This window comes from Ranitomeya imitator, chromosome 8, assembly GCF_032444005.1.
Source record: "Ranitomeya imitator isolate aRanImi1 chromosome 8, aRanImi1.pri, whole genome shotgun sequence".
NCBI classification, from domain to species: Eukaryota; Metazoa; Chordata; class Amphibia; order Anura; family Dendrobatidae; genus Ranitomeya; species Ranitomeya imitator.
The window spans coordinates 158,501,433-158,519,284 of NC_091289.1; the positions used below are offsets into that span (position 1 = coordinate 158,501,433).

Consider the following 17,852-nt stretch of genomic DNA (forward strand, 5'->3'; position numbering starts at 1 on the left):
CCTTCTCATTAAAAGGTATAAAGAGCTTGAGATTCCTTATATGAAGAAAGTACTGTATATTGGTGAACTTGTTTGATGTGTACAGTAACATAGAGAAATAGTTTTAAATACTTTTTACCAATAAACTTAAAAGAATATTCCAGATTAACTGGCTACGTGTCAGTTTTTCTCAGGGTTAAAGGGTTAAACCTGGCAGCTTGGAAATACTGTGCAATCTTTGCTAAGCATGTTTTAAAGCAAAATGAGATTAAAGTAAAGGTTTTATATGAAAAGATTCAGTACACAACCAATTTTCCTGTGCAAGTCCTAACCATGATTTTCATGGATAGCACTTGTACCCATGTTATGCTATTGGTGTCACAATCTGTTGCATGATTTCATTGGGCAAGGATCTCTTTCACTGTCCCTCAAGTTTGGGGAATCCTAGGCTACCCCAGTTCCTCAGATTACCCCTAAAGGTAGAGATGTTAGGACCTTGTACTTTGCTGTGCTCCTAAATGCATGCTGAACTGTTTCCTTCCCCACCCAGAAAAGTATGGAACAGAAGTGTATAGTATAATACAAACCTGCCAGAGTGGAGAAACAGACAGGAAATAAAGAAAACTGCAATATCAAGTGGGAATCAAGGGAACACTAGGGGGAAACTAAATGGGAAGATAATAAGGATAGGCACACAATACCAAAGTAATGCACATTTCATCTGAGAACAACACCCACCAACTGCTGCTACTTCAGACTACTTCTTCAACACTAAACCAGAATGTTGAAAACTATCACCAACAATTCAGAATGCATGGTGTGGGCATATATACCTGAGAGGAGTGGCCAACACAGAACAGCTGAGACAACTCTGGATGGAAATCTACAGGAGACATACAGAACTGATCAACCCTTGCAACAACAGAACATGGAAGATATTTGCTGCTAAAAGGAAGGTGAAACAGATCTTTAAAATGGCAGGGGTTTGTGTTTACCTGATGCCGCCATCTTCTAGTAACTCTCTATCGCAATATCCCCATGGCAATGGGGCTGTGCAAGTGTCCAATTTTGTCCTCGGAATGAGTGATCTGCTGAAAAAATCAGAGACATGTCTGATTTTGATCTGATGGATGGGATAAAAATTGAAATCTTTGGGTCTGTGAAAAAGTTGGACCACAGTTCGATGACATTAAGGAATACAAGGACAAGGTAGAGAAACTTTTTCTCTCTCCACATACAAGAAAAACTGATGCCACTCTGATGAAACTATGATCAAACTTGGATCAAAGCCTAAGAAGAAATGAAGGCATCGGTTGTGTGACCCTAAACACACTTGTATTGCTTCATTGCAATCTCTATTCATTCTAGGCTCAAAGGTCAAGTGGGTGGTGCTAATCAGTAATTGGCAGCCTTGCATGTGTATACACAGAGATATCTGTCACTCAATAATTCAGACCCCCTTCTTGACTGCTAAGGGCACAATGAACATAGATTCAAATAATTAAATACAAGTTAAGCTGAAGCTGAATTCATATGTTTGTATTTTACTGTCCATTGAAGGGTCAGCAAAGCTCGGACTGACCCTTGCTCTTGTCTGACCCAAACTAACAGCCTCATAAGCTGATAATTCATGTCAGAATATCATTCACACATCTGTGTGTCGTGATCTATAATGCACAGACAAACCACAGGTCTTTTGACAAAAACTCAACAATCTCATAGGCATATTTAAGGTCAAGGGAAGCACAGCAAATGTGTAAACCTGGAATAACTAACTAATTGAAATAATTTTCACAGTCTGCATACATACCGTGAAACACAGATATGTAAATTAAGCTTTATATGAAACATTTTACAATAAACCTGTCAGACTCCAAAGCTCCATATGATGCTGCTGGCTAATCATATTGCTTATTCAATGTGACAGGTTCCCTTTAAGAAATCAAAAACGTTTTTACGGCAGTTCTGTGGATGGTGCCCAAGTAGGATCTTATCCTATGTAAATCTTACATTGTATGTTTTATGGCCAACGTGAACATGCGTTAATGTGCTCCATGTAGACCAACTCAAACCAAGCTCAATTTTTGTGTTTTTTCTTTGTATTATTGAATGTTGTGGAAGCCGGGGTGTGGCCTCCCTCTTCTGAGCTGGAAATTACATTTAAAGGCTTCCCGAGACTGGTGTCCATAGGTTGGGACCTGGTCCTTTTGTCTGGCCTTATTTACACACTGAGGTCAACTCTGACACACGGTAAGGTTTTTAATATTAGACAGCGTAGGACCGTCCCAATCAGAAACACCTTGTGGGATGGCTTTTAGGCTATTTTTGATCGAAAATAGTATTACTAAGAACTCTGTGTTATTTAAAAGCACTTTTGTATTTTAATTATTTAGTTACAGCGCGTTTGTTGCTCATTTTGTTTCTTGTAGGTTTTGTATGTTTTTTAACCAAAGTAAACATGTGTTTATGTGCTGTATGTATACCAACTTAAACCAAGCTCAAGTTTTGTGTTTTTTGCTATGTAAATCTTGTAGAAAATGGGCACTCAGGTAAATTATGTAAGAATATAATATTATTGTGTGCGGGCAGTCCAAAAATAAAGAAGAAATTTTGGTCATATAATGACCTTCATAAGGCAGACAGATTGCAGTGTGCACAAGGATATAGGCAATAATCAACGGTCTGGATAACCAGCATGTGCTGCGGCAGTGAGTGGCATTCACTCAAGCACATGCTGCTTATCCAGAACGTTCGTTATTGCCTGTTTTTATTATTATCAATGGAAAGCTGTCAGGCCTCCCATGCTGCAGAGGGCAAACACATCTTGAGAAACAAGCCAAGTGCATAGAGGTGTCCTGGTATGGGGAAAATAGGTCATCCAGTCATCTTCTGGCCTCTACCCACCAAATTTTGCTTCAGTATTTATCAATCTCTACATTTATAGAAACAGTGAGAAACCTGTATGAGTTGGCTTGAGAGGATAAATCTTTTACAGTGTACCCAACTATCTGTATATAACACAAATTTGCAAAATAAATAAATACCGTACATTGCTGCATCTAAATAACAAAATCTAAAAATTCTTTAAGCCCATTTTTTTTAAGTCACTAAAATATACACCGTGTTCCAAATTATTATGCAAATGCTATTTTACTATTATGCAAATGAGTCAGTATAATGTTCAGATCATCAACTCTAAGAATATCTATCAAATTTTATTGGACAAAGCTCCCAATGATAACAGGATTTTTTTCCAAGCTAAAAAAACCTCAAAACACTCCAAATTATTATACGCATCAGAGATTCCGAACATTTTAAAGTTTAAAATGAGCTGAAAATGAACGTTTGTTGAGTTTGCGGAATTAATAGATCACATTTACTAAAATCTAAAGCTTTTTCAATCAAAAGCATCTTAACCGGCCAAGTTACATGTTAACATAGGACCCGTTCCTTCATCCATCTAGTGAACCTTTGAGTTTTTGGATAGCTTATTTTTGAATTTATTTGCAGGATGTAAGAATAGCCTCATAGCGGTGAGGGGAAGATGGTGGCCACACCATGAGTTTATCCCCTTTTATACCCACAGCAGCCAAAGACTCAATGGTATTCTTTGCAGCATGAGAGACGGTGCATTATCATTCATGAAGATGATTTTGCTAAGGATGGCGCAGTTCTTCTTTTTGTACAATGGAAGAAAGTGGACAGTCAGAAACTCTATATACTTTGCCAAGGTCATTTTTACATCTTCAGGGACCCTAAAAGGGTCCACTAGTTCTCTCCCCATGATTTCAGCCCCAAACATGTCTCTGGAATCTTGTTACTGAGATTGATTTCAGTGATCCAAAGAACCATGAAACACGATACCATCCAAGAGTTGATTTGAAAACAAAAAAAAAATACATCTTTTTGACACGTAAATCCATTTTTCATAAAAATTTGGAACATGTTGTATAATAATAGTAAGAATAATTTGTATTTATATTTTGTAAACATATTCTGCAGGGCTTTATGGTTCAAAGAGTTACAGAGTGAGAAACAAATTAACTATATAATGACTTTATCCTAAGTCATATTGCACGACTCGTTAAAGAGTTGATTGTGACTTGTAGGATCGCTACTACCAACAGGTGGCGCTATAGAGTTTAACCCCTCTGTGACCTTAGACGTACTATCCCGTCGAGGTGCCCTGGGCTTATCTGACCCTGGACGGGATAGTACGTCATAGCCGATCGGCCGCGCTCACGGGGGGAGCGCGGCCGATCGCGGCCGGGTGTCAGCTGCTTATCGCAGCTGACATCCGGCACTATGTGCCAGGAGCGGTCACGGACCGCCCCCGGCACATTAACCCCTGGCACACCGCGATCAAAGATGATCGCGATGTGCCGGCGGTGCAGGGAAGCACCGCGCAGGGAGGGGGCTCCCTGCGGGCTTCCCTGAGCCCCCCGCAGCAACGCGATGTGATCGCGTTGCTGCGAGGGTCTCCTCACCTCCCTCCCTGCTCGAGCCCCGGATCCAAGATGGCCGCGGATCCGGGTCCTGCAGGGAGGGAGGTGGCTTCACAGAGCCTGCTCAGAGCAGGCACTGTGAAGCAGCCTGCACTCCTATCAGATCAGTGATCTGACAGAGTGCTGTGCAAACTGTCAGATCACTGATCTGTGATGTCCCCCCCTGGGACAAAGTAAAAAAGTAAAAAAAAAATTTTCCAAATGTGTAAAAAAAATAAAAAAAAATATTCCAAAATAATGAAAAAAAAAAAAAAATATTATTCCCATAAATACATTTCTTCATCTAAATAAAAAAAAAAAACCAATAAAAGTACACATATTTAGTATCGCCGCGTCCGTAACGGCCCGACCTATAAAACTGGCCCACTAGTTAACCCCTTCAGTAAACACCGTAAGAAAAAAAAAAAAAAACGAGGCAAAAAACAACGCTTTATTATCATACCGCCGAACAAAAAGTGGAATAACACGCAATCAAAAAGACAGATATAAATAAACATGGTACCGCTGAAAGCGTCATATTGTCCCGCAAAAAAAGAGCCACCATACAGCATCATCAGCAAAAAAATAAAAAAGTTATAGTCCTGAGAATAAAGCGATGCAAAAATAATTATTTTTTCTGTAAAATAGTTTTTATCGTATAAAAGCACCAAACCATAAAAAAATGATATAAATGAGGTATCGCTGTAATCGTACTGACCCGAAGAACAAAACTGATTTATCAATTTTACCAAACGCGGAACGGTATAAACGCCTCCCCCAATAGAAATTCATGAATAGCTGGCTTTTGGTCATTCTTCCTCACAAAAATCGGAATAAAAAGCGATAAAAAAATGTCACGTGCCCAAAAATGTTTTCAATAAAAACGTCAACTCGTCCCGCAAAAAACAAGACCTCACATGACTCTGTGGACCAAAATATGGAAAAATTATAGCTCTCAAAATGTGGTATTGCAAAAAATATTTTTTGCAATAAAAAGGGTCTTTCAGTGTGTGACGGCTGCCAATCATAAAAATCCGCTAAAAAACTCGCTATAAAAGTAAATCAAACCCCCCTTCATCACCCCCTTAGTTAGGGAAAAATAAAAAAAAATGTATTTATTTCCATTTTCCCATTAGGGCTAGGGTTAGGGCTAGGGTTAGGGCTAGGGCTAGGGTTAGGGCTAGGGTTAGGGCTAGGGTTAGGGCTAGGGTTAGGGCTAGGGTTAGGGCTAGGGCTAGGGTTAGGGCTAGGGTTAGGGTTAGGGCTAGGGTTAGGGCTAGGGTTAGGGCTAGGGTTAGGGCTAGGGCTAGGGTTAGGGTTAGGGCTAGGGTTAGGGCTAGGGTTAGGGCTAGGGTTAGGGCTAGGGTTAGGGCTAGGGTTAGGGCTAGGATTAGGGTTAGGGTTGGGGCTACAGTTAGGGTTGGGGCTAAAGTTAGGGTTAGGGTTTAGATTACATTTACAGTTGGGAATAGGGTTGGGATTAGGGTTAGGGGTGTGTCAGGGTTAGAGGTGTGGTTAGGGTTACCGTTGGAATTAGGGTTAGGGGTGTGTTTAGATTAGGGTTTCAGTTATAATTGGGGGGTTTCCACTGTTTCGGCACATCAGGGGCTCTCCAAACACGACATGGCGTCCGATCTCAATTCCAGCCAATTCTGCGTTGAAAAAGTAAAACAGTGCTCCTTCCCTTCCGAGCTCTCCTGTGTGCCCAAACAGGGGTTTACCCCAACATATGGGGTATCAGCGTACTCAGGACAAATTGGACAACAACTTTTGTGGACCAATTTCTCCTGTTACCCTTGGGAAAATACAAAACTGGGGGCTAAAAAATAATTTTTGTGGGAAAACAAAAAGATTTTTTATTTTCACGGCTCTGCGTTATAAACTGTAGTGAAACACTTGGGGGTTCAAAGTTCTCACAACACATCTAGATAAGTTCATTGAGGGGTCTAGTTTCCAATATGGGGTCACTTGTGGGGGGTTTCTACTGTTTAGGTACATTAGGGGCTCTGCAAACGCAATGTGACGCCTGCAGACCAATCCATCTAAGTCTGCATTCCAAATGATGCTCCTTCCCTTCCGAGCCCTCCCATGCGCCCAAACGGTGGTTCCCCCCCACATATCGGGTATCAGCGTACTCAGGACAAATTGGACAACAACATTTAGGGTCCAATTTCTCCTGCTAACCTTGGAAAAATACAAAACTGGGGGCTAAAATATAATTTTTGTGGAAAAAAAAATATTTTTTATTTGCATGGCTCTGCGTTATAAACTGTAGTGAAATACTTGGGGGTTCAAAGCTCTCACAACACATCAAGATGAGTTCCTTAGGGGGTCTACTTTCCAAAATGGTGTCACTTGTGGGGGGTTTCTACTGTTTAGGTACATTAGGGGCTCTGCAAACGCAATGTGACGCCTGCAGACCATTCCATCTAAGTCTGCATTCCAAATGGCGCTCCTTCCCTTCCAAACCCTCCCATGCGCCCAAACGGTGGTTCCCCCCCACATATGGGGTATCAGCGTACTCAGGACAAATTGGACAACAACTTTTGTGGTCCAATTTCTCCTGTTACTCTAGGGAAAATACAAAACTGGGGGCTAAAAAATAATTTTTGTGGGAAAAAAATTTTGTTTTATTTTTATGGCTCTGCATTATAAACTTCTGTGAAGCCCTTGGTGGGTCAAAGTGCTCACCACACATCCAGATAAGTTCCTTAGGGGGTCTACTTTCCAAAATGGTGTCACTTGTGGGGGTTTTCAATGTTTAGGCACATCAGTGGCTCTCCAAACGCAACATGGCGTCCCATCTCAATTCCTGTCAATTTTGCATTGAAAAGTCAAACGGCGCTCCTTCCCTTCCGAGCTCTCCCATGCGCCCAAACAGTGGTTTACTGCCACATATGGGGTATCAGCGTACTCGGGACAAATTGGACAACAACTTTTGAGGTCCAATTTCTTCTCTTACCCTTGGAAAAATAAAAAATTGGGGGCAAAAATATAATTTTTGTGAAAAAATATGATTTTTTATTTTTACGGTTCTGCATTATAAACTTCTGTGAAGCACTTGGTGGGTCAAAGTGCTCACCACACCTCTAGATAAGTTCCTTAGGGGGTCTCCTTTCCAAAATGGTGTCACTTGTGGGGGGTTTCAATGTTTAGGCACATCAGTGGCTCTCCAAACGCAACATGGCGTCCCATCTCAATTCCTGTCAATTTTGCATTGAAAAGTCAAACGGCGCTCCTTCCCTTCCGAGCTCTCCCATGCGCCCAAACAGTGGTTTACTGCCACATATGGGGTATCAGCGTACTCGGGACAAATTGGACAACAACTTTTGAGGTCCAATTTCTTCTCTTACCCTTGGAAAAATAAAAAATTGGGGGCAAAAATATAATTTTTGTGAAAAAATATGATTTTTTATTTTTACGGTTCTGCATTATAAACTTCTGTGAAGCACTTGGTGGGTCAAAGTGCTCACCACACCTCTAGATAAGTTCCTTAGGGGGTCTACTTTCCAAAATGGTGTCACTTGTGGGGGGTTTCAATGTTTAGGCACATCAGTGGCTCTCCAAACGCAACATGGCGTCCCATCTCAATTTCTGTCAATTTTGCATTGAAAAGTCAAACTGCGCTCCTTCCCTTCCGAGCTCTCCCATGCGCCCAAACAGTGGTTTACTGCCACATATGGGGTATCAGCGTACTCAGGACAAATTGGACAACAACTTTTGAGGTCCAATTTCTTCTCTTACCCTTGGAAAAATAAAAAATTGGGGGCAAAAATATAATTTTTGTGAAAAAATATGATTTTTTATTTTTACGGTTCTGCATTATAAACTTCTGTGAAGCACTTGGTGGGTCAAAGTGCTCACCACACATCCAGATAAGTTCCTTAGGGGGTCTACTTTCCAAAATGGTGTCACTTGTGGGGGGTTTCAATGTTTAGGCACATCAGTGGCTCTCCAAACGCAACATGGCGTCCCATCTCAATTCCTGTCAATTTTGCATTGAAAAGTCAAATAGCGCTCCTTCCCTTCCGAGCTCTCCCATGCGCCCAAACAGTGGTTTACTGCCACATATGGGGTATCAGCGTACTCAGGACAAATTGGACAACAACTTTTTGGGTCCAATTTCTCCTGTTACCCTTGGTAAAATAAAACAAATTGGAGCTGAAGTAAATTTTTTGTGTAAAAAAGTTAAATGTTCATTTTTATTTAAACATTCCAAAAATTCCTATTAAACACCTGAAGGGTTAATAAACTTCTTGAATGTGGTTTTGAGCACCTTGAGGGGTGCAGTTTTTAGAATGGTGTCACACTTGGGCATTTTCTATCATATAGACCCCTCAAAATGACTTCAAATGAGACGTGGTCCCTAAAAAAAAATGGTGTTGTAAAAATGAGAAATTGCTGGTCAACTTTTAACCCTTATAACTCCCTAACAAAAAAAAAAATTGGTTCCAAAATTATGCTGATGTAAAGGAGACATGTGGGAAATGTTACTTATTAAGTATTTTGTGTGACATATCTCTGTGATTTAATTGCATAAAAATTCAAAGTTTGAAAATTGCGAAATTTTCAAAATTTTCGCCAAATTTCCGTTTTTTTCACAAATAAACGCAGGTACTATCAAAGAAATTTTACCACTATCATGAAGTACAATATGTCACGAGAAAACAATGTCAGAATCACCAGGATCCGTTGAAGCGTTTCGGAGTTATAACCTCATAAAGGGACAGTGGTCAGAATTGTAAAAATTGGCCTGGTCATTAACGTGCAAACCACCCTTGGGGGTAAAGGGGTTAAGTTCTCTTTTTCTCAGAAGAGGCAATTTGCATACTATTTAATGATAGGAATTAGAGTCTTGTTTGAAAGAGCTTACAATCTATGTGGAAATAAAAGATAAATAGTATTTGTTTGCTGCAACGATTTCTCTATTTTTTTCTATAAATGCAAGATATTAAGCTTGAATGTGCAATCTGTGCATGTACAGATATGGTGCTCCCTAAGGTGTAAGGTGTGTGGGGGACACTATTACACTATTAAAACTGGAAAAAATTTGTATTTGTCCTGTTTTTTTAATTTTTATTTATTGTTGCAAAATATATATTTGCTCAATTGTTTCAATTAATAAAATTGTATCCCATAATTACTATCCTCTCAGGACAAGCTTGTGAACAAAACAAGTAACCTGTTATGAAATGTTCCTTTTCAGATACTCATTGCAAGTATTATGTGCAGTTACAACAAGGAAGACTGGACAGAGCTGGCTCAAATGGCAGAGGTAAGAGTTCTGAATAAATATATAAAGTCTAATGAACTGTATATATGGAAGTTCTGAGGTCAAGATCATTTGTAAAAGAAGACAAGTGGTTGCTATTAAGTAATAATTCTGAAACTGTGCGAGGAATACACAGCCCTATGAATGCTCTATAAAAAGATGGGCAGAATATACTGTCTACGCATTAGTGATAAATGACACCTTGACGTGGTGTGTCAGTGGCAACTATAGGTGCTCAGAGAATATAAAAAATTTCAAAACATCTACGTGCACATTGTTTGAAAACTCATGTGGCTGTAAGGTGCATATACTACAATATCAGTTCAAGAAATTAAAATTGTGGAATATTAACATATATACAGTTGTGTGAAAAAGTGTTTGCTCCTTCCTGATTTCCAATTGTTTATCATGTTTGTCACGCTTAACTTTTTCAGCTCAGCAAACAAATTTAAATATTAGAGAAAGATAATACAAGTAAGCACAAAATGCAGTTTTTAAGTGAAGGTCTTTAATATTAAGAGAAAACTAAATCCAATCCTGCAGGGCCTTGTGTGAAAAGTGACCCCACTTAAAACATAAATTAACTGTGGTTTATCACATTTTTGGAAAGCGGAGTTCAAATTCCCTAGTCACACCCAGGCCTGATTACTGCCACACCTGTTCTCAATCAAGAAATCACTTAATTAGGACCTGCCTGAAAAACTGAAGTAGACCAAAAGATCCTCAAAAACTAGACATCATGCCGCGATCCAAAGAAATTCTGGAACAAATGAGAAACAAAGTAATTGAGATCTATCAGTCTGGAAAAGGTTATAAAGCCATTTCTAAAGCTTTGGAACTCAAGGGAATCACAGTAAGAGCCATTATCCACAAATGGCAAAAACATGGAACTGCGGTGAACCATCCCAGGAGTGGTTGGCTGACCAAAAGCACCGCAGAAGTGCAGCAACGACTCATCCAAGAGGTGACAAAAGACTCCACAACAACATCAAAGGAATTGCAGGCCTCACTTGCCTCAGTTAAGGTCAGTGTTCACGAACCCACCATAACAAAGAGACTGGGCAAAAATGTCCTGCATGGCAGCATTCCAAGGTGAAAACCACTGCTGAGCAAAATAAACATAAAGGCTCATCTCAGTTTTGCCATAAAACATTTTGATGATCTCTAAGACTTTTTGGAGCATACTCTTTGGAATGACAAGACAAAAGTTGAACTTTTTGGAAAGTGAATGTACCATTACATCTGGCGTAGAAGTAACAAAGCATTTCAGAAAAGAAAAATCATACCAACAGTAAAATATGGTGGTGGTAGTGTGATGGTCTGGAGCTGTTTTGCTGCTTCAGAACCTGAAAGACTTGGTGTTGTAAATGAAACCATTAATTTTGCTGTCTACCAAAAAGTCCCGCTGGAGAATGTCCGGCTATCTGTTCATGTTCTCAAGCTGAAGCACGCTTGGGTTATGCAACAAGCCAATAATCCAAAACACACCAGCAAGTCCACCTGTAAATGGTGTAAGAAAACAAAGTTAAGACTTTGGAGTGGTCTAGTCAAAGTACTGACCATAATCTGATAGAGATGCTGTAGCATAAACTTAAAAAGGCTGTTAATGTTTGGAAACCCTTCAGTGTGGCTGAATTACAACATTTCTGCAAAGAAAAATGGGCAAAAATTCCTTCAGAGCATTGTAAAAGACTCATTTCCAGTTTTGCAAATGCTTGATTGCAGTTGATGCTGCTAAGGGTAGCCCAACAAGTTATTAGGTTTAGGGGGCAATCACTTTTTCACATAAGGCCCTGTAGGTTTGGATTTATTGTTTCCTTAATATTAAAGACCTTCATTTAAGAACTGCATTTTGTGTTTACTTGTGTTATCTTACTTTAAGATTTACATTTTTTTGTGATCTGAAACATTTAAGTGTGACAAACATGCAAAAGAATAGGAAATTAGGAAGGGGGCACTAACTTTCACACAACTGTATTTACTATCTGCAAGAACAGTAAATGGGCTCTTTGCAGATCACCATATTGCACAATTCTACATGTTTTGAGGGTAGTAGTGGCCTCCTCATCTTAGCAGTGATGATCATATTGTTTTCGATTCAAATTTGACGACTTCGCCAACCCCCCCCAAAAAAAATTTTTTTGATTTGTCATGAAATAATTGTTCCTTATTATACTCTGGTGTCTCTCCTGACCTCAAAGCAAAATAAAAGAAGATTAAAATAAATAAGTAAATAAATACTACACACCTCAACACTCACCTCTCCAGCTTCCCCGCAGTTCGCTGCCAGACATAAAGTATTCTTCCTTCTGCCATCACACTCCGGCATCTCTGTCATCTTCACTATAGGCCAGGAGTCAGACTGATGATCTGGTCACTTGGTGTCGTAAGTTAGAGGTGCACATTATGAAGTTATGTCATCACAACTAGTGATGAACAAATATAGTCGTTACTCGAGATTTCCCGAGCACGCTTGGCACAGTTGCCTTGTGGCTAGGGAATCCCCACATGGACTTATGCTGGCTGACAGATGTAAATCATTCAGCTGCGGCAATAAAAACTAAATCTCCGAGCACTAAAAAATACTTGGAGGACACCCGAGCGTGCTCGGGAAATCTCGACTAGTGAGCGTATTCGCTCATCACTAATCACAACCTTAAAAGAGAAAGTGACCCTTAAGGTCTTATCGCAGCTGGAAGCCTTGGCCTATAGTGAACAGACCGTAAGTATGGCATGTGACAATTGAAAGAAGAAGACTGAATGGTGCATAGTGAGTAGCAGCATGGCCGGGGAGGTAGGGTTTGGTATATTCTCTTGTTTTTTTTTACAACCTCCTTGCCCTAAATGGATTGCTCACCAAATTGACTGCTGGGGATTTTATTTTAATTATCAGCAAAATAAGGCTCAAACTTTATCCCCTGTGATATCTACAACACAGCATATCAACTGAAAATTAATGATTTATCTATCCTTTACTTACTTTTTTGGCTAAACATTTTCCAAGACATGAAGCTCAAGATTGCCAACTTAAAAAAAATATATATGATTTTTTTTTAAATATTGTGCAAGCAGATGACTATATAACTTAGAGATGAGCAGATCTTTTGAAATTCGAATTCACCATTTTTGCCGAATTTTCCCCCCCAAAAAAGTGATTTGTGTTAAATAAAAAAATGTACATAATGTTACGACCATCTTCATTGCTAGAAATAATGCAAAATCCTCCCAGTGCTCCAGCATACTAATCCCTTGCACTTTCCCTTCTTTGACTGCATTAGAAAACTATAAGTGGCAGAGTTCTTTATAACATCACATAAGCATAATGGATCACTAATTGGTTTTGCTTCACAAAGTGTTTTAATGCATCTAGCTCCATATTGCTTACTTTCTATGCGTTTCGTACATTGTAAACCTACTAAGGAAAGGGAAAAAGAAACACTTTGGGGATTTAGAGGAATGAAATTAAACATAATCAGCAATTGGCTGTCTGATCTTTAGGACTAGGTCCATTTTATACCTGTATTTACCTAATTGACCATGAAATCTTTTGTAAAATCCGAGCTTGACAAGAGCTTTGCCACTTTAAGCAGACGATGATGAATGGCTTTATTATGTTGCCTGCTCTCCTTTTATAAGGCTGAGATGCTTAGTGTTCTTTTCATCTTTAATGGCTGCCAATTTGCAAGAGGAGACTTTGGTATGGGGGTAGGGGGTGCTCAGTAAATTTACAATTCAATAGACTGTATAACAGGATTTTGAAATCTTCCGTCATATTTAAAATCCCCTTTATCCTTCCGATATTTCATGTGCAAGAAGGGTTACTGGGCGATCTCCAGTTTGGACATGACAGTATATATTGGTTTATAGTTTCTATCTTTAGTGTCAATTTAGCCCTAATGGTAGACCTCTGGTGCACACCAAGGCAATTTAGCACAAGCCTGTCCTGCACCAAAGTGGTCAATTGTGCATTATTGATTAAACAATGATTCTCTATGTAAAGTGCCATGCTAAGCAGGGGTCAAGAGCTGAAAGCATAGCGAGGGCATTAAGTAGTAGTTTAGGCCACTTACAAAATGGATTACATGTATTAAATCTAAGCCTCATTTGCCAGCCATTTCTCAGTCTGTATTGTGCTGACATAAGGGCGCTGAGACTGTGAATAATGCAATATGTCATTGTAGCCACCCGGACTAAATCACTCGGGAAGATTTCAATAATAATTGCAGATGTGGCCATCTTGTATTACATGAAATACTGCGCACTGCACGCTAAGTGAATTCGTGTATTAGTCAGAGATGTCGTCGATGACATCACAGTGAATGACAAAAAATATTTCAGATTATCTCACGGGAATAGTTCTGGATGATGTCACCTTAAATGTGCATCACAATGTTTTAAAGATTTTTAGTTTGAGACTGAATTTTCTGCTTTACTTTCTTCTATGTGTGTCAATATTAATTGTAAGAAATATACTCATGGGTTTGATTTTTGTGCTACAAAAAACGATTAGAAGAAAGGAAATATACTGTAGGTCTACCAGTAATGTTTTTTCTTACCGGTGCCAAAACAGTCAAGAAGTTATTGGATGCTGCCAGATATATCAGCTCTGAAAAAAACGATAGGGGCCATGGTCAAGTACTTCACTTGAATAGGGGGTGGCCGGCCACCATTTTGGTGGACCATTTAGGGCCGGCAAGTAGTGTAAACAACAATAAAAAAAATGTAATGCCACACCACTCACCTCTCTGGACACATGGCTGCTCACTATTCGTCATGCAGTCCTCTTCTCTCCATCATCAGGTGCTGCATCTCTGGCTTCTTCACTATAAGCAAGGACTTCGGGCCATGATCAGGCCTTCAGGTCACCGCACATATTAAGATTGTGACGTCATGATGTGTGCCATGACCTTTCAATAGACGGTGACTAGGTTGGCAGTCCTGACCTATGGTGAAGATGCAGCGTGTGATGACACCCTTGCAGATCAGCTGTTATTGGCATCGTCATCGTCCATAACTTCTCAGACGCTGCCAGAACATAGCAGTCCTGTCAAAACTATAGTGGCTGTGGCTGGATATTTCACTTGAATAGTGGATTGATCTGTAGTACCCGGTTATAGCCACTATGGAAATGACAGAGCTGCTTGGTTCCCGCAGCATCCAAGAATTTCTGGCAGTCACAGCTATCAACTGATTGGTGGGGTGTCGGGAGTTGCACTCTGACCAATCAGATATTGATAGACTATCCTAAGAATTGGCCATCAATAAAAAGTATTGGCAAACCCATTTAACCCCTTTCTGACATTAGACGTACTATCCCGTCGAGGTGGGGTGGGCCCCTATGACCACGGACAGGATAGTACGTCATATGCGATCGGCAGCGCTCACGGGGGAGCGCCGCCAATCGCGGCCGGGTGTCAGCTGCCTATCGCAGCTGACATCCGGCACTATGTGCCAGGAGCGGTCACGGACCGCCCCCGGCACATTAACCCCTGGCACACCGCGATCAAAGATCATCGCGATGTGCCGGCGGTACAGGGAAGCACCGCGCTGGGAGGGGGCTCCCTGTGGGCTTCCCTGAGCCCCCGCAGCAACGCGATGTGATCGCGTTGCTGTGAGGGTCTTACCTCCCTCCCTGCTTGCTCCAGGCCCGTATCCAAGATGGCCACGGATCCGGGTCCTGCAGGGAGGGAGGTGGCTTCACAGAGCCTGCTCAGAGCAGGCACTGTGAAGCCTGCACTGCTCTAAGTCAGATCAGTGATCTGACAGAGTGCTGTGCACACTGTCAGATCACTGATCTGTGATGTCCCCCCCGGGACAAAATAAAAAAGTAAAAAAAAAAATTTCCAAACGTGTAAAAAAAAAATAAAAAAAAATATTCCTAAATAATGAAAAAAATATATATATTATTCCCATAAATACATTTCTTCATCTAAATAAAAAAAAAACAATAAAAGTACACATATTTAGTATCGCCGCGTCCGTAACGACCCAACCTATAAAACTGGCCCACTAGTTAACCCCTTCAGTAAACACCGTAAGAAAAAAAAAAAACGAGGCAAAAAACAACGCTTTATTTTCATACCGCTGAACAAAAAGTGGAATAACACGCGATCAAAAAGACAGATATAAATAACCATGATACCGCTGAAAACGTCATCTTGTCCCGCAAAAAACGAGCTGACGTACAGCATCATCAGCAAAAAAATAAAAAAGTTATAGTACTGAGAATAAAACGATGCAAAAATAATTATTTTTTTCTGTAAAATAGTTTTTATCATATAAAAGCGCCAAAACATAAAAAAATGATATAAATGAGGTGTCGCTGTAATCGTACTGACCCGAAGAATAAAACTGCTTTATCAATTTTACCAAATGCGGAACGGTATAAACGCCTCCCCCAAAAGAAATTCATGAATAGCTGATTTTTGGTCATTCTTCCTAACAAAAATCGGAATAAAAAGCGATCAAAAAATGTCACGTTCCCAAAAATGTTACCAATAAAAATGTCAACTCGTCCCGCAAAAAACAAGACCTCACATGACTCTATGGACCAAAATATGGAAAAATAATAGCTCTCAAAATGTGGTAACGCAAAAAATATTTTTTGCAATAAAAAGCGTCTTTCAGTGTGTGACGGCTGCCAATCATATAAATCCGCTAAAAAATGCTATAAAAGTAAATCAAACCCCCCTTCATCACCCCCTTAGTTGGGGAAAAATTCCATTTTCCCATTAGGACTAGGGTTAGGGTTAGGGTTAGGGTTAGGGCTAGGGTTAGGGCTAGGGTTAGGGTTAGCTTTAGGGCTAGGGTTAGGGCTAGGGTTAGGGCTAGGGTTAGGGCTAGGGTTAGGGCTAGGGTTAGGGTTAGGGCAAGGGTTAGGGCTAGGGTTAGTGTTAGGGCTAGGGTTAGGGCTAGGGTTAGGGTTGGGGCTACAGTTAGGGTTGGGGCTAAAGTTAGGGTTAGGGTTTAGATTACATTTACAGTTGGGAATAGGGTTGGGATTAGGGTTAGGGGTGTGTCAGGGTTAGAGGTGTGGTTAGGGTTATTGTTGGAATTAGGGTTAGGGGTGTGTTTGGATTAGGGTTTCAGTTATAATTGGGGGGTTTCCACTGTTTAGGCACATCAGGGCTCTCCAAACACGACATGGCGTCCGATCTCAATTCCAGCCAATTCTGCGTTGAAAAAGTAAAACAGTGCTCCTTCCCTTCCGAGCTCTCCCGTGTGCCCAAACAGGGGTTTACCCCAACATATGGGGTATCAGCGTACTCAGGACAAATAGGACAACAACTTTTGGGGTCCAATTTCTCCTGTTACCTTTGGGAAATGACAAAACTGGGGGCTAAAAAATAATTTTTGTGGGAAAAAAAAAAGATTTTTTATTTTCAAGGCTCTGCGTTATAAACTGTAGTGAAACACTTGGGGGTTCAAAGTTCTCACAACACATCTAGATGAGTTCCCTGGGGGGTCTAGTTTCCAATATGGGGTCACTTGTGGGGGGTTTCTACTGTTTAGGTACATTAGGGGCTCTGCAAATGCAATGTGACGCCTGCAGACTATTCCATCTAAGTCTGCATTCCAAATGGCACTCCTTCCCTTCCGAGCCCTCCCATGCGCCCAAACGGTGGTTCCCCCCACATATGGGGTATCAACGTACTCAGGACAAATTGGACAACAACTTTTGGGGTCGAATTTCTCCTCTTACCCTCGAGAAAATACAAAACTGGGGGCTAAAAAATAATTTTTTGGGGAAAGTTTTTTTTTTATTTTCACGGCTCTGCGTTACAAACTGTAGTGAAACACTTGTGGGTTCAAAGCTCTAACAACACATCTAGATGAGTTCCTTAGGGTGTCTAGTTTCCAAAATGGTGTCACTTGTGGGGGGTTTCTACTGTTTAGGTACATTAGGGGCTCTGCAAATGCAATGTGACACCTGCAGACCATTCCATCTAAGTCTGCATTCCAAATGGAGCTCCTTCCCTTCCAAGCCCTCCCATGCGCCAAAACAGTGGTTCCCCCCCACTTATCGGGTATCAGCGCACTCAGGACAAATTGGGCAACAAATTATAGGGTCCAATTTCTCCTGATACCCTCGGGAAAATACAAAACTGGGGGCTAAA

At 40.6% G+C, this 17,852-nt stretch overlaps 1 protein-coding gene across 1 annotated transcript in view; it reads left to right on the forward strand.

Moving 5' to 3' along the window:
- DPYD (dihydropyrimidine dehydrogenase) overlaps positions 1–17,852 on the forward strand; it is a 1,420,302-nt gene that overhangs the window by 962,867 nt on the left and 439,583 nt on the right. The window contains exon 15 of the mRNA XM_069737684.1: positions 9,670–9,738. Within this exon, the coding sequence (XP_069593785.1) occupies positions 9,670–9,738 (69 nt within the window). The remainder of the gene's footprint in view (positions 1–9,669; positions 9,739–17,852) is intronic.